This window comes from Onthophagus taurus, chromosome 3 (assembly GCF_036711975.1).
Source record: "Onthophagus taurus isolate NC chromosome 3, IU_Otau_3.0, whole genome shotgun sequence".
Lineage (NCBI taxonomy): Eukaryota > Metazoa > Arthropoda > Insecta > Coleoptera > Scarabaeidae > Onthophagus > Onthophagus taurus.
In genome coordinates this window covers 15,607,859-15,630,368 of record NC_091968.1, presented here as the reverse complement: position 1 = coordinate 15,630,368, position 22,510 = coordinate 15,607,859, and the positions used below count along the sequence as shown (strand labels likewise).

At 33.9% G+C, this 22,510-nt stretch overlaps 3 protein-coding genes across 3 annotated transcripts; all 3 read right to left on the bottom strand.

Annotated features, from left to right (window-relative positions):
* Positions 1-2,223: 2,223 nt before the first annotated feature.
* LOC139429466 (uncharacterized) lies at positions 2,224-2,958 on the bottom strand. The gene has a single exon (XM_071195230.1). It carries the CDS (start codon positions 2,956-2,958, stop codon positions 2,224-2,226), a length of 735 nt encoding a protein of 244 aa, XP_071051331.1.
* Positions 2,959-7,841: 4,883 nt separating this feature from the next.
* LOC139429465 (piggyBac transposable element-derived protein 4-like) lies at positions 7,842-9,461 on the bottom strand. The gene has a single exon (XM_071195229.1). It carries the CDS (start codon positions 9,459-9,461, stop codon positions 7,842-7,844), a length of 1,620 nt encoding a protein of 539 aa, XP_071051330.1.
* Positions 9,462-11,435: 1,974 nt separating this feature from the next.
* On the bottom strand, positions 11,436-12,374 carry LOC139429464 (piggyBac transposable element-derived protein 4-like). The gene has a single exon (XM_071195228.1). The coding sequence runs from the start codon at positions 12,372-12,374 to the stop codon at positions 11,436-11,438; it is 939 nt and encodes a 312-aa protein (XP_071051329.1).
* Positions 12,375-22,510: the final 10,136 nt, after the last annotated feature.

Below are 22,510 nucleotides of genomic sequence, written 5' to 3'. Positions count from 1 at the left end.
TGTTTTTGCGGCCGCCCTTAACGTAAGCAAAATTATACCTGTCGTTACATACCGAGCGGGGTGCGGCTGGAACCCAAGCAACAAAACTCTCTATAATTAGTTACAATTTATTCAAAATTTTGTATACCAATTTAGACATATATTTAAGAAATATAGCTCTAGGGAAATTAAGAAAAAAAAATTATTTTAGAAAATATATTCAAAAATACCTGTTGTTACATATCGAGCTGGGTGCGGCTGCACCCCAAGCAACAAAACTCTCTATAATTTGTTACAATTTATTCAAAATTTTGTATACCAATTTAGATATAAGGTAAGGTGGGGTAAGTGCGACCCAAAAAATGATAAGTGTAACTTCCAAGCGTTGTAACACCAATAATATCTGTCAACGGAATTTTTCTCTTGGCAGCATAGTAGCTTGGGGCATACTCTAGATAATGATATAATATTTGGTTCGATAAATTATTGTTGAATAAATTATTTTTATTCTTTTATTTTAATTTGCCGTAGACGCACTTGCCCCATCAAAATGGGGCAAGAGCAAACAGAACCCTTTTTTCCGAACACAATATTATGATTAACAAACGGGGCTAGAGCAATGTAATTTAAAGAGTATTCTTTACCGTACACTGAACCAAAAGTCATTCATTTACAAGATATAAAAACTACTAACTTTTAACTGCCGATGAAAGAGCTGTGAAAAATAACACTAACTAATCATTAAAAAGAAACAAATAAACATCAGCAGTAACAAATAAAATATTATTCTAATTCAGTTCACATGTAATGAGTAACAAAAAAGTAAGTATCAAACCTAGTAAATCATTTATAACTATAATAATAAGATCTAAAAATAAAAAGATGTCTTTTAAATAGATCCATACATATTTATAATTCAAAAACTTTTACGGACTCTGGAAAAACATATTTTTGGAAAGCACCATGTGGTAAGAGCTTTGGTTGCGGTAGCTTTTCTGTGACATCTGACAGCAGGATTGAGCATTTGTCATTTTCATCCAGCCGGTATTCAGAGGCATTTTTTAGCTTGCGTAAACATGTCACTTCAGCTTCATCGTCTGAAACATCTGTTACAAGACATATATATTTGTAAGTTTTCTTTTTCCCATAAAAATGCGATAGAACAAAATCGCCACGTTGAATTGTGAGGATTTGGTTTTCATCATTATTGATTGTTTTGTTATTTTGGCTGTTTTGTAGATCAGATTTTTCCTCCATTTCAGCATCTGATAAATCATCGAACTCGGTTATTCTGTCACTAGTAGAATCACTTATCCAAGAATCTAATTCACTTTCGTCTGAACTAATTTTACGTGATTTCTTCTGTAAAACAATTTTTGCCTTTTTTTTTAAACTTTTTTTCTGCTTGGAAACTTTCTTTTCTTGTGTTTTATTTTGAAAATTTGTAACATCTTTCTGTGTTATAACCTGTGCTCCTAAACAAATTCGCCTTCTTGGTTGCTTTGTAAGAACATGGTCTCGTTTTATGAATGTTAGTAAGAGCTCTTGAAAACCAACTCCGATTTTATGCGAGTTATTGCGATCTTGCTGCTGAGCAATAACTGGCGCGATTATTGTACTTTCTTGAGATTGGTTTTGAATTTCAGAGTTTTCATCTGTAGAGGGTTTTGGCTGACTTTGATATTCATTATGCATTCTGGACGTTGACATTGACATCTGATCGGTATGTTGCGCATTGGATGTTGAAGGTATCGCTTGATGATCAATATCGGACACACTAGATGTTGAGGGTAAACTTACGTCAGCAATTTTTTGAGCTTGACGAGATTTCCATCTTTGAAAAGCATTTGGATCGAATAATTCTACAGGTACGACATTTCGGTTAATTGGAGAAATTCCAGCTTTAACAAAACCATTTATTATTATTTCTGGCTTTGTGTCGGTCCATATCTCGCCAATTAACTTTGAGAATATACACTTTGGAATCTTCATTCGACCAATTTAGCATCCCAAAGAGTTTTAAGAGACTTAAACACGCTTAAGTTCAGAGGTTGGAGCAAATGACTGGTGTGCGGTGGAAGCTTTAAAATTGTTATTTGATTTTCTATAGCAGTTTTAAAGACGTCCACACTTAAATGAGTAGCATGGCCGTCGTAAATTACTAAAACTGGTCGATCGTCGGATAAATGTTTAATGAAACTTTTTTGAAAATAGTTCTTGAACTCTGCACTCTCCATCCACCCGTTAGAGGTTGCCGCATTGATCCCATACATTTTTGCCCTTAAAAATTATAAGAGGCGGTGCCTTGTCACCAATTGCACTACAGCACATTAAAACAGTAGTATTCTGTTTTCCAGGGCCACTTGTTGTACGAGTTGATGGATATCCTTTTTGACCAACAATTTTTGTTTTGGAAGGATCAGAACAGAAACTACTTTCATCTAAATTCCAAATTTGAGATGGCTTATCCTCCAATCCGAGTTCCTTTACTGTCTTTTCAAGCAAATCAAAATAGTCATATATTAAAAACGGATCGACATTTTTCTTTCTGGCGAATTCGACACTTTGGGGAGTTTTTAGGGAAAGATTATGCCTACGCTTAAAGTTTAAAAACCAATCTTCGCCAGGGATTCCATTTTTAAATTGAGTTTTAATATTGTTTACCCTGACGTAATCGGCAACGATTTTTATTATTTCTTTTCTAGTAAGGCCGAAACCCCATTTTTCCAAACAACAAATACAATCAGCCAGTGATGTCTCTTCTTCAAGAGTAAAGTCTGTTCTTCTACCATAGCTTGAACTTAATTTACCTCTTCGTCCTTTGACATGATCCGCAAGAGTATTTTTAGGTATTTTGTATATCTTGCTAGCTCTATAAGTGCTCAACGAACCACTTTTAATAAGGTCAACTGCTATTGTGAGTGTTTCTTGAGAATATCCTGATCCTCTAGTACTTTTACGCACATAATTGCGAACCATTATTTATCTGAAAAGGCAGGAAACACGATTTTAATTTTAAACTCTAATACGGGGCAAGTGCGCTCTAAGGATTGCACTTGCCCCATTGAAATAAATGCACTTGCCCCGGCCGCTTCAATAGCCGGGGCAAGTGCGCCATAACTTCATATATGGATGTTTATGCAAACAAGAAGAAAAGTACCCTAAAAATAATGAATATAACTTAGAAAGGTATATACTTACCACAAATCACCACAAAATCTTCGTTAATTTTGAAGTAGCTGTACAATTACTAAAACACTGTTAACTCGTCTTATAACCGAACTTAACAATAAAATTTTGCACGTGTCTTTTCACAACAATAACGAAACAGAACACCACCAGCTGATAAAGTAGGGAAGAATATGTTAGTTACTTGTTTTATTCATAGATATCAGTGCAATATATTCAAACATGCGAAATTTAATGGCAGAAACTGCTCTTGCCCCGTACACGCACTTGCCCCACCTTACCTTATATTTAAGAAATATAGCTCGAGGGAAATTAAAAAAAAAAAATTATTTTAGAAAATATATTCATAAATTCATGTGTGGGGTACAGCTGTACCCTGCTCGGGTTTATGAAGGTTAACTTCTAAACTGCCCAAATATTTATCGCACAGAGAGGCCTCAGGTATATGAAAAAAGGTTTGAACACCAAAATCTTAAAACTACGACTTGAGTTTTTGCCAACTTTAGACGCAATTGGCCACAATGTGCAGTGGTTGATAATTTATGTACAAAATTACGCCATAAGATGGAACATTTATTTATACAATGAAACGAACAAGAAAGATATAATTACGTATTAGACTGTAGATCCATGTTGCAAGTGAATTATTTAAAAATAAAACAAAAAAAAACTTCTTAACTTGCTATATTTATTAAATTTGAAGTCAAACTAGTTTTGGGGCTAGCCCCATCCTCAGTGACAATGTCAATAGAAGACTAATATCGTAAAGTGAAGATCATCAAAAGGCAATTGAAAACATGTATAAAGCTGAAGGCGATATAATGCGGTGTTAAACGTGTACAGCAAATTGAGCAAAATGACGACAGCAAAAAAGCACGTTATTTTAAACACTTGTTGAAAAATAATTAAAAACCCACGTTGAACCTTTAAGAAGTGTGAAGAAACAAGACTGACAGTCTTGTCTTATAGCAAATTAAGAAGTTTTTTTTCGTTTTATTTTTATATAATTACGTATGGTTGTTCAAAAATGATTATTTAAAAAGACAATTATAGACAAAGACCTTGAAATTTTGATTGTTGTAATTACGGTCAAAAGCTTAAGTAATAAAAGTTTCAGTAAAAGTATAGTTAAATGCAGTGGTCAGTTGTACTGGAGACTTGTTTTATGCTTAAATCAGAATATCTTAGATAGCAATTGGCTGAGAGAGAGACTTTCAAAATTTATTGTGATTCGAGACAAGTATTGCCCGACACACACCACTTGAACCTATTACACATTTAATTTTCTCTTAGGTGTTTGTTTTCTTTATCATGTGCAACTGCTCCAGATATTCCGTTGTTACATAACCAACACTTCTGTTAATCAGGTTATGCTGACGCTGACCTCTCGTCCAATTCATCCTCTTCATCATCACTACTGCCCTGATTTAAATTAATAATTAATGGATCCTGCACTCTTTCCACTTGTTCTTCTAATACCCAGAAAGACTCTATTTCTTTCTCAGCGTGACTAATATAATGACACTATTTTTATGCATTTACGTGTGATAAAGCCTCTAAGCACATTGTCAAAACCTTACCATCACCATATCCATCTCTACCAATATACTGGTTGTAAAAAAGCTTACATTTTGCCCTAACTAATTCAATAGGATTGAATTAGCAATGATAAGTTGGTAATCGAAGCACTTTATGCCTCACTCATTCGCCAATTCATCAATTTCATATCTTCTGTTAATTTGGGCATCTTTAGCTAACGCATATAATTCCATTTTAAACATATTAAAATTATATGCAATGTTTATCTCTCAAAAAAATTTGAAGTTCCTCCTTCCGCCATGTGGTAGCAGGTATTCGTTGGTTTACTTTCGAATGATAAGATACATTACCACGGATAATTAAACTAGGTTTATCTAAGTTTGGCAGCAATTGTTCTGTAAACCATTTTTAAATAAATTAGCGTTCATGTTATTATGATAAACAATTTTTTTTCTGAAATTGATGCAAACAATCAATTTGCTCCTCTAATAAGTCCTTCGCTGTTACCAGCATGTAGAACAATCTACAAATAAATTAAATTGTAATATATATAACAAAATAAAAATGTTTATTTACCTCTTTCCTTCAATAATATTTTTTCTTCTAATTGTTTCTTTATTGTCATCATGCCAACTTCTTCTTGCTGAGCCCTGAAAATTTTTGCGCGAGAAGACATAATATGCGGTTGCTTCATCAAACCTCTTCTATTATCGTCAATGGTATATGTAAATTCTATAGACTTCAAGCACCGTCTTAGGCTAATAATGATTTTCCTGTAAAGAAAACATTTTCGGCTTGTGAAAACATTAACAGATTCACGACAACCCTCACAAGACGTTTCGATTTGAGGTTAGCAGCATTACGGTTTTTCGACGTGGCTATTTAAATTGTACAGCAGACATATTAAACTAATGCTATCTCTTTTTAACACACATTACTCTCTAGCGGTTTGTAAATTTTAATTTACTACGTATGGCATTTGAAAGAGCGGAAAACGATGATTCACTGCCACTTCTCGTGGTTTCTACTATATACCAACTATCGAAGGTAACATTTGGATTGGTCCCTGAAATTGGTGCAATCATTCGAAGAGCTATGTTTTTTGGTGTATTACTCAACTGATACGGGTTGTTTGCCTGTGTATTGGCCATTATTCTAAAAAATTGTGATTAATATATGCGTGTGAGAGGTAGAGTGGACACAACTCAAAATATGAATAAAATATTTTTTTCTGTAATCGATACTAAAACGCCATTTCCGAGACTATAATTTGAAAAAAGTAGGCGAGAAAGTGACGTATTCTTTAAAAAAATCCGAATATCAACAAAAATCGGCAAGACAGTTTTTCTGCCTTGTACAAGAATGTAATTAATGAATTTAAAATTATAAATACTTACTGGACAATTAAATTTAGTTAATAAAATAAGATTTCTTTATGAATTTCTTAATAAAAACACGTTAATATAATAGAAAGTATAATATATTATTAATATGGCACTAAATACAAACTTAAATGTTTAACAAATTTATCATTTTTGATATTTTTTAGTTCTGTTTTTAATAATTTATTGTAAAATTTTAATGTAAAAAGTATCCTAACCCTAATAAATAAATTTAATAAAAATTCTGCTGGAAAGTGTTCACAGGGCGCTTTAAAAGGAACGGTAGATAAAATGTTCTTTAATTTATAACTAATGTCATCCTCAATGGCCAATTGCGGCAAATGTTCAATAAATAAATATTCTAAATTGACAATAAATTGTATAAATTAATTTACTGGCATTTTCAAACCACTAAAAGTAGATTTTGTAAGAGATCTTGATGCAAAAGCCACTGGTTTTTCTTCTCCTGTTGGTAGAATGTGTGATATTACTGCTTCTAATCCTGTAGGAGATGCGTCTGTAGCTAATACTAATTTAAGGTTAGGGTTGTATCGTGTAAGTACTTTCGATCCTGCTATTCTTTCTTTAATTTATTGAAACTTCAATTTATAGGATGTAACTTTGATGCTAAGTTGGGTATAAACTTTTGGTAGTAATTGATAAGCCCTAAAAATACTTTTACTTCTTCCACGTTATTCGCCTTTGGACAATTTACTATTGCTTTTTCGCAAGTAAAATTACAATTTGTCGTAATTTTCTTTAATTCAGTGTGAAAATGTGCAATAGATTCACTTTCATGTTGTATTCGCATTGTGAATTTGTGTTGTTCTGCTCTCTCGCTTGGTTTTGGAGAAATGTGTGCTCGTAAAAGGTTTATAAGATCTTCGTATTTTTTTTTTCCTTTGGTAGGTCTGGTGCTGTTAGATTTGTTAATATTTGGTAGTGTTTAGGTCCCAAACAACTGATTAGAATTTGAACTTTCCTTTTTTCATTTTCTGGTGTATCTTTCGTTAACTTTGGTAATTCCAAGTAATTTTTTAATCTTTGTACGTACGATTCAAATGTTTCATTTCCTTCGTCGAACTTTTGTAGTTGGATTCCTCGTAGATCCATTGAATTTGAATTTCCCTGAATACCTTGATTTGTCTTAATCCTCGTCTTAAGATCTGTCTTTATCCTCGTCGCCACTTGTTGTGTATGAACGATGTAAGTAAAACAAAGTCTTAAGTTAACTTTAACTACTGTTTATTTATCTATGTATTATTTCTTACTTTATTACAACGTAAGTAAAACTCAAGGTAAAACGAATGACCATTTACAATCTATTCTCTTATATGACAGATCCGTTGTAGCTAACTTCTCTACTGTTCTCTTCCTTATTCTCACTTCCTCTTCATCCCAATAGATGACATATAACACTTATTCAAAAATTAATTTGTGGTTCTAAAAAGAACCGGTCGTTAACGTAATAAGAAGCGTTAAAGAAGAAACGTTATTGCTGTAAAATAAATTCCATTGTTATAGAAAATGTTCGAAATGACCACCTTCACTTATGCACGCCTCTAATCTTCGTCGCATATTATCGCGAATTCTGCTTAAAATGTCAGGAGTTTCTCGTATTTCATTACACGCCACCACAATTCTTTCCCTCAACTCTTCCACATTGCGAATTGGCGTTTTGCACACCAAAGTTTTTACATAGGGCGCCTATGTAAAATCTGGGGGCGCCCCAGATACAAAAATCGATAGGATTTAAATCGGCTGATCGAGGTCATCGGATATCCGGTCATAATCGAATTGGTACCTGGATAAGGGTTTTTTGTTCATATTTAGTGTGTTTATAGAATAAATGGCGTATGAATTTATGCTTCCAATATTTATCATATCATAAAAGATAACCATCGGCCATCTTCGCGTTTTGCGGCAGGAGTTCATATTTGAACACATTTGATCAAATGTGTCCACTCCTCCTTTAGTTTGATTATAATTTTGTATTATTGCTGGCTTGCCTGTTGCTGTTATCTCAGCCCCTTCGTGAAGAGTGGAAAGAAGCAAAACTATTTTCTGTCTTTTTGGCATATATGATAATAAGGTTTTCTGTCGATCGTAGCAAAACATAGATGTGTTTGGGTTTCTACCTTTTACATTTAACAATTCCGTAGGGATTTCCTTTTTGTTTTTGCGAAGAGTTCCTAAAATGGTAAGTTTATAGGGATCTTTTAGTAACTCATCAGCTAAAGGGACTGACGTAAACCAGTTATCCATGGTAACGTTTCTATTACTACCATGGACTGATTTAGTCAGTTCCTTGACGTAGTATGAAGCCAGTGGCAAACCATTTCTCTTTGTTAATTTTCCCAGATAAGGATCAGCATCGATCATGTACTTGGACGAAGAATCGCATAGCATGACAATCTTTATACCGTACTTGGACGGCTTATTTGGAATATAAATTTTAAATGGACAACGTCCACGAAATCCAACCAATTGTTCATCGATAGTCAGGTATGACGAAGGTGTATATGAACTCCTGCATGTTGTTATAAAAATATCCCATATTTCACGAATGTGCGCCAACGGATCTTTCAGCACCCTCTCTTGCCTCGTTTCTTTATTATCGAATCTAAGACAATTTAGTAGGAAAAAAAAACGTTCACCACTCATACAAGCTCTGTAAAATTTTCCGGATATGTTGGTATTAAACATGTGTTTCATCGACAAATGATTATCTTTGTTCGCTGCAGACATTATCAAAATTGCAAAGAGGGCTTTTAATTCGTTTTTTGTAATTTCAGATATATTGGCATGACTCTGATACTTTTGCGCTCGTCTAGCAATTTCTGCATTTGTATGCTGAAGTATAATGTCCAATATGTCATTTGAGAAGAAATGCAGGAAATATTCATCAAACATGGAATAATTGTTGGTATTTCCTTTAAGACCAGGTATAAAATGAATAATGTTTCTTGCTGCAGTTCTTTTACACTTCGCAGGTACTTTCGCTGACCATTTATGGCCATTCTTTCCTGTCAAAGAAGTTTTATTTGGTTTTATAAGGTACTGATGTAAGGAAGAGCAAACTTCGAGAATGTTGGTTTCGGATTCTCCGCCTTCTGCAGGTGTTTGTTCTCGAGCTGCAGTTGGAGGATCTTGAAATAAATTACGCTGAGGGATGCAGACTGGAGTTTCTGGTGCAATAACAATATTATCGTCATCGCTTTCATCATCTGAATCTTCTGGTTCCGGTTCAAGGTTGTCCTCCTCCCAATCGCTCCCACTGTCTTCGAAAGGGTCAGGTTCGCTGTCTTCTCCGCACATTATACGCCGTATTTCTTCTTCTATTTCTGTTTGGGTTAAGGGCTGTTTAAACATTTTTCTAAAAACAAAGCACAAACCCTACTGAAACATTTTAACGTGTCAAATAAAGTAATTACGATTACATTGCGATTACAAAATACCCTATTTAGCTACAAACTATACAGCAACTGCAGCCAGCACTGACCAGTTCACAACTAAATGAAAAGGTACCTAGAAGCGCGCGACGGTGTGTGAACCGGAAGTATCCGAATCTTAACGAAGTTTGATGAGCGTCGTAAAATTTACGAATGTCCAGTATTCTAGAGTTAAACTAAAATGGGCTGGCGTCCCAACATGCATGAACCACATCTGTCTTTGTGTTTCATAAGGAACTTCATCGAGAAGACCGTTTAATTCATTTGAGATAAAATTTAAATAACCCTCTTCAGTTAACCGCTGCGGCAAAAAATACGAACCAATTAAGTAGTCAACTATTCCAATCCACACATTTAAAGAAAATTCATATTGATGCCGTGTTTCTGTAATTCTGTGTGGATTTTCATCGGCCCACCAGTGGTTGTTGTGCAAATTTAGTATGGAACTTCTTGAACAGTTAGATTAGTCCGTAAATAAAATATTTTTTAAAAATGAATTGTTGGTTCGTTGTGAAAAATCGCAAGGCAAGAGAACTTGAACACGTTGAATGTGGTACGCATAAAGTTGTTATTCTTTTATTATTTTCCATACCACGCTGTGGCTAATATTTAAATTACAAGCAATTTCCCTTGTACTTGCTTCTGGGTACATATCGATCCAGTTTAACACTTCTTCCTCAACGGCAATAGTCCTAAATAAACCTTTTTCACATAAACGTCGATGAATAACGGCAAAAATTCTGTGATCAGGCGTTGTCCGCATCAGATACATTTCTGCGTAGCATCTCTGAGCTTCACGACCATTATCGTTGGCAAGACCGTACACAAAGTGCATATCAGCCATTTCTGTATCTGGATATTGCTGCATTTTTGGTAATTTCACTTGAATAAGTACTCAAAACACTTAAACTCTTATCAACATTCTCAAAAAACATAGACAGTTAAACGTCAAAAGAAATGTTAGGGCCTCCGCACACGGGGCAATACGAAAGCAATAAAAAGTTGCAACGCGATGTTAGCGATACTTGTGATATCGGTGATCTGAGCAACTAGGGGTACTCCCACGGGGCAATTTTAAACAGTTAACTTGTGCGTTCTATAGCGTAAAAATGTCGAGTGCATCAAGAGGCGAAGAAATGTTTTATTTGTATCAGTACAAAAGAAACAGAAGAACGAAAAGAATCAAAAGAAAGCATTGGGTTCATCCTTATAACGAGCGAAGCATAAGATGTAGGCTATTCGTGGCGACAAAAGAACTGCAAGAATGTGATACAAAATTACTTGCATTTTACAGAATGTCAAAAGAGACATATACCGCTCTTGCGGAAATTATTACCCCTGCTCTTTATCACCAAAATACCAACAAAATACCCATGGAATGCGTCACTGCTGAAGAAAGAATTTTAATTACATTAAGGTGAAGTACTAAAAGTCTCGCTGTTTGTTAACAGATTTATTTAACGAAAAAATACAAGAACTGGAAAAACACATACGAACACTTTAACCTTCCAGTGAACGGGTGTTCCGCAAATCACACGAGCGAACGGGTGAGGCCTGTCAGGCCTATATTTGCAATACATATAAAAATAGAATTAAATAGATTTTTTAACTGTTTTTCAATTTAGAGTAAATTATAGTTAGTTTATTTCACCATGAGTCAATAAAATTAAAAAATATAAATATTAAGGTTAGGAATTTTGTTAAATTTAACAACACATATCATTTTGAACACTTTTATTTTAAACATTATTTACTGAGTTTTAAACAATAACAAGTATAAAAAGAAGTTATAAGTATACAGTTAACAAACTAATTTATAAAAAAAAACTATATCAAAATGTTTAAAATAGCCTCGACACAAAACAATGGATGGGAAAAAAGGTGATAATTCAGATTAATTTTTCTCTGTGCATTCGCGGCAACAAGCTGTAATATGATCCATGCACAACCAACACCTGCAAAATTTGCAAAAGTATCGAGTCTTCCTTCGTTTACAATATTTACAGTAGCCCAGTTTATTGGGAGGGGGATCCTGCTGGTCTTCTGAAGCAGAGAGTCCTGATAAACGACCAGCTGTTTCACGAACTTTTCTTGGCAGGCGTGCATTTACAGCCCTTTGTCGCATGTTTTCTTTTAGTAAAGAAGTTCCTAGATTTTTTAAAAACATTCTTCGACTTTTACTAAACTCACCATCAGGGTTGTTTGCTTTATAAATTATAAAAACGTTAATCGCAGCGACGTTCATCAATCCATAAAATATGACCAGAGGCCAACGTCGTGTGTTTCTGGCTAGATTGTATGCTGTTATCATTCGGTCGACAACATCTACACCACCTTTGGTCATATTATAAAAACTGACCACTTCTGGTTTAGCTTTTTCACCAGTACTTTGATCAATAGCAGTGTCATTATGCATTGACGAAATCAATAAAACATTTTTTGATTTTTTTGGAACGTATGAAACAGCCATCATGTCTTTACTAAAAGCAAATAGCGACGAATTCACTTTCCTGTTCTTTACCTGTGTTATTTCTAAAGGTAATTCCCTTCTGTTGGCCCGAATAGTTGCCACTACAGTGAGGCGATGCTCTCGTAATAGCACACTAGCTATTTTATATCCGGTAAACCAACGATCCATGGTTACATTTCGTCCAGATCCGGATAGGTGCATACACATCCTCTCTGTGACAGCAGCTGTTGAATTATCGATTTTAGATGGGCCTTCGGGTTGAGTCCCTGCATAGATTTCTAAATGGGATGTGTAGAATGTCCTAGAATCGACCATTGAGAACACTTTTAAGCCGTATTTATTTGGCTTATTTGGGATATACATTTTAAATCTGCATCTCCCACGAAATGCAAGTAGCAAAATTTAACCCTTCTTTGAGCCATTGCAGCAGGAAATATTTCGCATCCTAGGCCATCGTCGCTATAAAATTCAGCAATGTGTTTTCGTCCTCCATGCTGCGAACCTGCTAGATACAGCAGACCTAGTAATGCCATTATTTCAGTGGTATTTGTTTCCTTGTAGTCGTACTGATCTTGATATCTATTTGAAATTTTTGTGATATATAGATTAGTGTTTACTACAATGACATTCACGATTTCTTCGAAAAAATACATCCAACATTGCATTGGCGTCTTTCCATTCTTTGCCAGTCCCAACACACCTGGAAGATGTGTTACAATGTTCCTTTGCCGCGTTCGAACATTCAACGGTGCAGCTTCCTTACTCCATTTTGTCCCATCCTTTCCATAAAAGTACTTAGATCTGCTTCTTCGCAAAAGATTGGCTTGTTCTTCTACATCTGAAAACGACTCTTGCTCAGTATCTGATTCATGGTCACTTACAAGGTTATGGTCTTCGTCGGCCAAAGATTAATTATCACTTTCAGTCAACTCTGAAAGTTCATCACTATTTACTTCATCGGCAAGGCGTTCTAACCTTTTTACCTCTCGTTCATATGAACACATATTGAAATAAAATAAACCTATAAGGGAGAGAAAAAAGAAAATACGTAAATATGCTTGATATTTATATATAACTATAGAATTATTTACCTTCGATAATCCAAAAGAATTTAACAAACACTTATAATAACTTGTTTTTACGCCACTCTCTGGAAAACAATTCACTAACAAAAGTAATAAACGACTGAACCACGTTTGTGTACAGAAGCCAAGTGGTGATGTTAGGGGAATCACGGACCGTTATACACTAGCGAAGTCATTGTAAGAAGGGAATACCCCGAATTTAAATTTAGCAATTTAGAACTTATTGAGAAAACAGAAAATTTAAAATTTACTTCTATATTTTTTTTAATTCTACCAAAAGAGTAATGAAAACACGTATTTGTTTTTTTATAAGATGTTACATGAGTGAACGGGTGAGGCCTATTAGGACATTTTTATTTTTTTTTTTTTTAAATTGTCACATACTTTATTAGAAATTTTTATAAAAATTCGAGTTTTACTATTTGTGAAAGGTACACGGAAGCCCACGGTGCCAAAATTTTTCTTACACAAATTACAGCAACATATCAGTATTGTTGATATCGTTTATATCCGTATTCACCAGAGAGTTTAATAAAAATAGGTTATAAATAATTAATACTGAGGTGATCATTCTTTTTTTTTTATTGTCTATACCAGGTTTCGGGACCCTGCCCTTCTTCGGTAGGCCCTACAAAGTACAATAGACCTATTAGATATTATTAAATTTCATCCCGTTTAAATAGATCTTCCTGTATAATACAAGCATTCATATGGAACAATTAACCAAGGGTTAGTATTGAAGTGACATTGGGGCATGGGGTGTAAGTGGTGCAGGTTCGAGCCGCCTCCAAACTCGAACCTCTCTTCCACTCACATTAACAAAATTAGAAAGAGAAGGGACAGTCATCATAAAACCAATGACACGACCAAAAAACGGCATAAATGAATCAACTACGTTACTATATTGAAACAGGAGATCAGCCACATGAGAAACTATCAAAATTTAAAAACTAGATAAACATTACATAAACTAATACTAAATTAAATAGCATCAGTTTGGAAAAATAGAGCTAAATAAATAGGGGGGGGGGGAATGAGTTATGTAAATGGGACATTGGGGCATGGGGTGCAAGTGGTGCAGCATTCAAGTCGCCTCCAAACTCGAACCTCTCTTCCACTTGCACTGTAAGGTACTAAGTCTTGTCTTCCTTTCTTCTGGGGAAAGGGTTCCTCAGACATCCATATAGTGGTTGGTAAATTGGTGTAATGTGTTCATTCAGGCTAGTTAGATTCGTGTTGTTTTTGATGAATCTATTTATCTCATATGTCTCCATGTATTCCATAAGGTTGCTTTTTGTTAAGTGGTGTAGTAGCTTAACATGTTTCGTTTCGTCAAAGTCGTGATTGTTGAAGGTCAAATGTCTACCAAAATTCGACTTGGAGTTGGTTTTGTGTTCTTTTATCCGTGTTTGTAAATTCCTGCCAGTTTCTCCAATGTTCGTTGCGAAGCAGGTCCCGCATTGAAGTTGGTAAACACCACTTTTTGCCAAAATGTCCGTTTTATCTTTATTGTTCACTAAAATATTTTTTAATGTATTTTTATTTTTAAATGAGATGGTAATGTCGTTTTCATGGAATATTTTCCTAATTCTGTGTGAGATTGTTCCCGGATATGTAATTGACCTGTAGGTAATTTCTCCATTCTTCGTTTTGTTATGCAATGTAGTTAAGCGTTCTATCTCTGCCTTGTTTCGATATCTTGAGATTAGTCTCTGTATGATGTGTTGAGGAAAGGAGTTTTCACTGGCAATTTGTTGGATGATTAAGATTTCTCTCTCTAAATCCTGTTGTTCCAAATTGGAGTTAAATGCTCTATGTAGGTAAGTCCTGAGGGCTGCCATCTTATGGGTGCTGTCATGGTAGGAGTCGAAAGGGATAATTGCATAGGTCTGTGTAGGTTTTCTAAATATTGTGTATTTAATTTCGTTGCCCAAACGTTGAATTGTGAAGTCAAGAAAGTTTATTCTATTTTCTATTTCCGTTTCTAGAGTGAAAAGTATCTTTGGATGTAATTCGTTTATGTATTCATGGATATTATTAATTATTTGTTCATCTTTGACGAAAACCAATATGTCGTCCACATATCTGATCCAGGTAATGATTTCATTTTTGTATGGGTTAATGTCGTTCATAATAAGTTTATTTTCTAAGTTGTCCATAAATAAGTCGGCCATTATCCCACTGAGTAGGGAACCCATTGGCAAACCATCCGTATATTGGTAGAATTTATTGTTGAATGTACAGAAGTTCTGTTCTAAGCAATGTTTAAAGATGTTACAAATGGAATTAGTCTTGTTTTCGTCTCTAAGTTCGGTCTTAATATTCTCTTTCAAAATTTTCAGAGTTTCGGCTTTGGGTATATTGGTGTACAAGTTACTGACATCAAATGAAATCATTTTAAACTTATCAGGTAGTTTTATTTTGTTAATCAAAGTTGGTATTTGATTAAGGTTTATGATCATATGTTTTGGTTTAAAATTAATAGTATTTCTAACAAATTTCTGTAGTAATTTGGAAAGTCTGTCCCTTCTCTTTCTAATTTTGTTCATGTGAGTGGAAGAGAGGTTCGAGTTTGGAGGCGGCTCGAACCTGCACCACTTACACCCCATGCCCCAATGTCACTTCAATAGTAACCCTTGGTTAATTGTTCCATATGAATGCTTGTATTATACAGGAAGATCTATTTAATGATGTAAATGATCCTGATTTTATCCGTGACGTACATTTTATTTGTTTTACATTTGACTTTTATTTATAACCGTGGCTAGTTTGAATTTAAATTTATTTGGTCAAATTCGGTATTATCGACATCTTAACCTCCAAAATTATTCAACATGTTCCGACAGTTAACCGGTTAAACCTTTTCTCCGCACGTGCAACTCAATTTTTATTTAGTTCATTTTAAGTTTTAATGTTTGTATTATTCTAATGAATATGACGTAAGTCTAAACAAGATCAATCAGTGTTAATTTAATATTGTTAATAATATCTAATAGGTCTATTGTACCTTGTAGGGTCTACCGAAGAAGGGTAGGGTCCCGAAACCTGGTATAGACAATAAAAAAAAGAATAATCACCTCAGTATTAATTATTTATAACCTATTTTTATATATAAGTATTGGGTGGACTCACAGACCTCACCCGTCTACTGCAGGGTTAACGGTCCAACTACTTCTGTTCTGTTCTTCATGGACTCGTCCGAACATGTGGTCACCGTCATCGATCGATGACGTGATCGTAGCGGCTACAAAGGTAAATAAAATGCTGTTTCCTCAAAACAGTCTTATTTATTTCAGAGATCAAAACAAGCTTTGTTATATAATGTAGATTTTATATAAAAAACTTTCAAAAAATAAATATACCTAATATGTACATCTCTATTAGGATTATAATTGACGGTACTGAAAAGCGTTCGTTTCTAGTTGAGGTTCAGCAGTTAAAGGAGGATTATATTTTTTACTTGGACGAGTGGGATCGAATGTTGAAAGGAAGCTACCAGTTAGCGACGTTGTTTCTGATGGAAATCTTTGAGGAATAGAAGAGTGACTAATGTGCAAACATTATCTAACATGGTATTATTACTTATTATCTCATCAATTAAAAGGAGAGTTTTTCGCTTGAACACTCTTATTTGAGCATCAGTCAGTGGCAAGATGTCGGGCACAATGCTGTTGAAAAAGTTTAAAAGTGCCTCTTTCCTTTCGTCTTTAGATCCAAGTGATTTTTTTTTCGCAGCGTAATATTCTGCCACTGCTTTATCGACATCGTTTTCAGATGTACAGGATTTTCTTTCTTTACTACATTGTTTTCTAGCAGTCGGAAGAATTTCAGGCAGTTCTACTTCAGGATTATCAGGCTGCTTGCTGACTTCCGACAGAGAATGTTGTGGTGCTGAAGATATAGATGCAAGGGATGTTGGAGTTGGTGGTAATATTGGTGATAGAGAGGGAGACAAAAACTCATCATTTTCAGATCCGGGACGTTCAATAGTTTAAGGGGAGAATCTCTTTTTTTCTGTTAAATAAAGTGATATCTTTCGGAATGGTTAGAAATCAAAATCTTCCCCACAGTTAGCACCCACTGAATGGGTGCTAACTATTTTTCTTATTAATAATCGTTTAAACGTTTCCGTGAACTGTTTCGGCGTGGGATTTGTGTTTCGACCTCTATGCTGACGCACCTGACCCTTTTCCAGAGGGTCTTGGTTGAGGCATCGTGGAAAATAATAAGACGCCCCATGAGAAAATAATAGTTGGCTCAAGTCAATGAATCCCTCCAAATTTAAAATAAAGTTTTTTAAACTTGGTGTGGATAACTTGTTCACCAGTTCCTTCCTGTTGAAAAAACATGTTCTTTATTTTCTCTAAAACAAAAAAAAACATAAACTTTGATTAAAACTTGGATTTTTCACCGTTGCATATTTCCAAATTTTTTATAACTTTCATTTAAATTATATTACATAACATTTTATTTTATAATATTCATCTTACAATTAGTTTGTTTCATACATTAATGCGTTATAATTACCTTTTGCATCCTTCCAAAAAGTGGTGTGAAAGAGTTGGCCTATAGCTTCCCCCATTAACGTTATCAAACAACTGGTCAAAAAATTTGAATGCTGTGGCTGTTTCCTGGGCAACGTGTTTTTTATACCCTCGTTAATATCAGTAGCGCCTAAAAAATCAATATTTACTATGAAAGCCCATTGAGTATTTACATACAAAATTTGGTTTTTATTTCTTATACATACTTGTTTTGCCCATGTAAAATACTACAGCCGCGATATCTGAAAATTTGGCCGCACATGTCACTTTCATTTTTTTAATTTTATTCCTTCTTACATGAAAATCGGTGATTTTTGGCATTAATCGCCACTACCACAATCGATTTCATATGCTTTCTCCAGATCTTCCCATTTGGCCAACAATTATTTCACGATCTTTTTGCCGTACTAAATTTTTTTTTAATAGATTGTTTCTAAGCCCTTTTAAAATGTGGGGCATGTCATACAGAGGAATGTTCTCTTTACTTTGAACAATCAACCTTCTTTTTGTTGTTAAATTATTTTTTAAATAATATGCACGGGCTTCTTGAACCAAACCTAGAACAATTAAAAAAATAATACAATATAGCATGTTATGTGATAATTTTCTATTAACTCTTACCTTCTATTACAGTGCGATTTGTAAAAACAAAACCTGGTTGGATATCTTCCGTCATTTGACTTAAATGTAATTTTGTCATAGAGGTATCGTGGGATCCGTGTCGTGATTATTTTGTGAAACAAATTGCAAAGTAAGCACTTCACGTCTAGAACTCATTATTAACCAGTTCATATCCTTCAGCCTAGCGATACTCGGTCATACTTCATGATATCAAAGATGTAACGAAGACGTAAGCATCACATAATTGTTTTTTGATATTATATGACAAATAAGTTCTATGAGGATATAATTGCCTAAGATAGAAATAAGCTTGTTTAGTCAATCAACTTGTTTAGTTGTTCCCTTGCAGAAATAGTAAGCTACTGTTTATTTATATTTCTTCGTTGTTCCGCTGATCAAACATGAGAACGCAATGACGTTGTAAAGAATTCAATTTTGCTGTGACCTTTTTTAAATTCTCAAATAAACTACGAAAGTAACTGCATAATGGTTACGTCTTGATGGTAAATTAAACATTTTCGATAAAAATTTATAGGATGTTCCAGAATGTTTGTAGAGTGCAAGGCACATTAATTTTTCTTCGTAAGAATACCGTCGTCCGCGAGGTTTCTTTGATTTAGCAGTTAATTGTGCTAAACAAAAATCAATTGTTTCCTTTCTCAAGCCAGTGCTTTTAACTTCAAACTCCGTTCTTGCGCTTTCCAACCTTTGTTTTGACATACGACTGCGTTGTTGCTATATGGAAACTTTCTTCTTGAGATATGTGCTTGTTTTGTATAGGTGTTTAGTCTTTGGTGACAATTATTTTGATTTTTGAACACCAATGGCTGCCAATAATCCTGATACAGGTGCTAAAAAAGTGTAATTCCAGGATTAATTCTTTAATTAAAATCTACAAGCATGTACATATAAATCCTTAAAACTCTTCTCTAAATTTTGAAGGAGTTATATGTATAATAAAGAGTAATAAATAATACAAAAATAATAGAAATAAAATGATTTTATAAGAACCATATCAATAACTTAATTGAAGCGGACAATCGCTACACGTTAGGAACTAGGAAAAATAATCTTAGGAAACGCGACCAATTTTTCAAGGATTTCAACAAAACAGCCTCATTTTTTCTATACCAAGCTTTCGAAATCTTTTTGATTCCTTCATCAGGGTTACTGAACAAAAGAAAACAAAACAATGAACAATAAGTAAGTAATCAGTAATTGATCTAAAAATAAACTAATCTACTTACAAATGGAAACCGATTTAATCACCTCAAGCAACAGATGCATTCAATCACCTTTAAAAGCGTCAAAAACGGATTTATTTAACAATGAACCAACATTAACTTAATCTCTAACTCCAAAGTAAAACAGAAAACGTTAAAATCTTTATAAACCAAAATGCTATGACTTTGAAGAAGTTAAACGTTACAACTAAGTAAAACGTTGAGAACCAGAACTCGCAAAAACATGATTTGAACATTTACACCAGTCACCCAACAGAGGTGCCGGCGCCGCACAACAATTTTCAAAAATACAAAACACAAAAATTAAAAAAAAAACAAAATATTAAGAATGTTAAAATATAGTTAACATGTGTGTTAAATAAATTTTTTCAAAACTTACGTTAAATCGATAAAAATATTATCTCCTTTTAAACAGTAATATATCTTTAGAAAAGAAGAGATGTTTCATTAACATTGGATTTATCTTGAGACTGCCAATTATTTGATAGAAGGTAACTATAAATTGAGCTTAAATTATCGATATCAGTTCTAAAGTTAACGGATTTTATTTCTTTGTTAATATAGACCATCTCCAAAAATAACCTTTTTTGATAAACCTGTTCCTTATCTATGATAATACTATTGTTAAAATCGAAATGATTACCCTCATTAACATGATGGCCACTAACGCACTTTTTCTCTAATTTCCAGCTACGTAATCCCTTTTATGTTGGTTAATTCTATTCGAAAGATACTGTATAGTGGTACCGATATATGCACCATTGCAATTATTACAAAGTATTCTGTAAATTACGTGAGACTGGGCTAGAAGGCGAACAGGATCCTTAGTTTTAGAGAAAAACAAGAAAGAGGTTGAATTTTGCAAATTTTATAGTCAGTATTCAGAACAAACATCAACTGAGGTGTTAAGTTAGGAACGAAGGGGATCTTTACATATCTAAAATTAAGAACACTTGGGAGGTTCTCTTGAGAACCGTTAGATTTGTCTGCTTTATTGAGATTAACAGTAGATGAATGAAAATTATTGTTATGGTTGAATATACCAAGCAAGAGACCATGGCGATAACCGGTGTTTGAGAAAATATTATGAAGCCTTTTTAGGTTTTCTTTGAGGAACCGTTCATTAGAGATCAGCTTGACAACATTGATTTTTTGATTAATAGGATGGTTGGAATGGTAGTTAATGTATCTCCCAGAGTAAGTGGGTTTAGTGTACCAATTCAAAATCATGTTTTGGTTGGGTTCACGTATAACCCTGGTATCAAGAAAGGGGACTGATGAACCAACCTCTGTCTCCACAGTGAACTGAAGGTGCTGATCAAAGCTATTGAAAACTCTGAGGACAGTGTCAACGGAATCGAAAGGAACTGAGCAAATGATATCATCAACATACTTAAAAATGAAAGGAAAAGTAAAATCAAGTGAAGGGATCAATTGATCCAACAAATAATCCATCTTTCCATCAAAGGAAAAAATAGAAGATTCAAAGAGGAAGGTTATTATCTCAATGAAAAGGTCTCTGTCGATTTGGGTATTATCGAAGGCATATCAATAACACATACTTGCCCCTCAAATGCAACACCGTTTATAATTTATAGCATATTATTATAACTTTCATCAAACTAAAAATGACCCCTTTATGGGGATAATAAAAAATATATTAGGTTACGATAAGTTGTTAAAGCTCAATATGGTTATAAGTGTATAGTACAAACCTCTTAGGGAAGTATCGTTTAATGTGGATGGTTTAGATATATCCACATATATAGATCCTGGGTTGTATCGGTTGAATGTCATTCCATTTCATCTTCATATGGTTGGCGTATATAATCATGAAACAATAATGATTGCTTTACAGCATTAGAAACAATATCAGCATCAAAAAAAATAAATTTACTGATTTAAATACCTACATAATATTACTTTTAATTAACAAGCAACCGATAGGTGTCTAATGTAATGTATACCTTTTGTTGGCAAATAAAGAGTAGGTACGGAGTTCGGTTTCAAATATGTGTTGCTGCTTCGAGCACATTCTCAGAATATGACCCGATAAAACTGGTTCCAAATTCTAAAACTATTACAAAACAAGGTATGCAACCACATTTACAAAAATGCGCATGAAGTTGCCTAAACTGAAAATTTTAAATTTAATTCAACCAAACTCAAACCAAAGGTTTTTTTTACCAGTTTTAAAATTTATCACGTAGTATAATTCACACGCTTTATTCTTGCCATTTTCTGTTTAAATTATAAGTTTTAACACGTTGTTATTTGGTTCATTGCATTAAATTAGCTACATGATTGACTTTTTTGCGGAAGTTTGGATTCAAAAAAATTATTTTATAAATTAGGAATTTAGTCACGTTCTTATTTGGTAAGATGTTTTAAATAAGAATTAACCTCAAAATTAATTTGTAACGCTTGTTTTTCATTGTTTTTAGTCTTGAGAATGAGCCCATTTTGGCTTGAAAGCTTGACGCAACTTGAATAAAGACTTTTTGAATGAAACACTAGTCAACTTTAGAGTAATTCACCCGTCCCGAATTAGCAGACTTAGAAATTAAAATATTTCGCATCAATTTAGATACACCCTCCTGTATATTAAGAACTACTATTAAAAAAGGAACTATTAACTACAAAAAATTTTTTTTATTCTTACCATAAAAATATAAAAAAGAATACCTGAATTATATTGAAAGTTTTAATGAGAACCTTGAGGTTGATGATTTTTACATAAGTTAGTAATATTAGGTTCTAACTTAGTGAGTAAGAGCCTTAAGTCACCATTTTCGCAGATTTTTAAAAGATTTCTTTGCTTTGTTAGCATTTGCGATACAGCGCTAAATCCTTTCTCTAGTAAATATGACGCTGGAACTGCCATAATTAAAACTTTAACATCTTTCCATATCGGCTGAAAGGTCTTACTGTTTTTTATCCAAAATTCTTTCAAGCTATTTTGTTCAAGAGATTTTTGCCTCAAGATTTGCCTGCAAATCTATTAA

Excerpts from the sequence above, each read along its gene's own strand:
- LOC139429466 (XM_071195230.1), bottom strand. The coding sequence starts at position 2,958 with ATGGTTCGCAATTATGTGCGTAAAAGTACTAGAGGATCAGGATATTCT.
- LOC139429465 (XM_071195229.1), bottom strand. The coding sequence starts at position 9,461 with ATGTTTAAACAGCCCTTAACCCAAACAGAAATAGAAGAAGAAATACGG.
- LOC139429464 (XM_071195228.1), bottom strand. The coding sequence starts at position 12,374 with ATGTATATCCCAAATAAGCCAAATAAATACGGCTTAAAAGTGTTCTCA.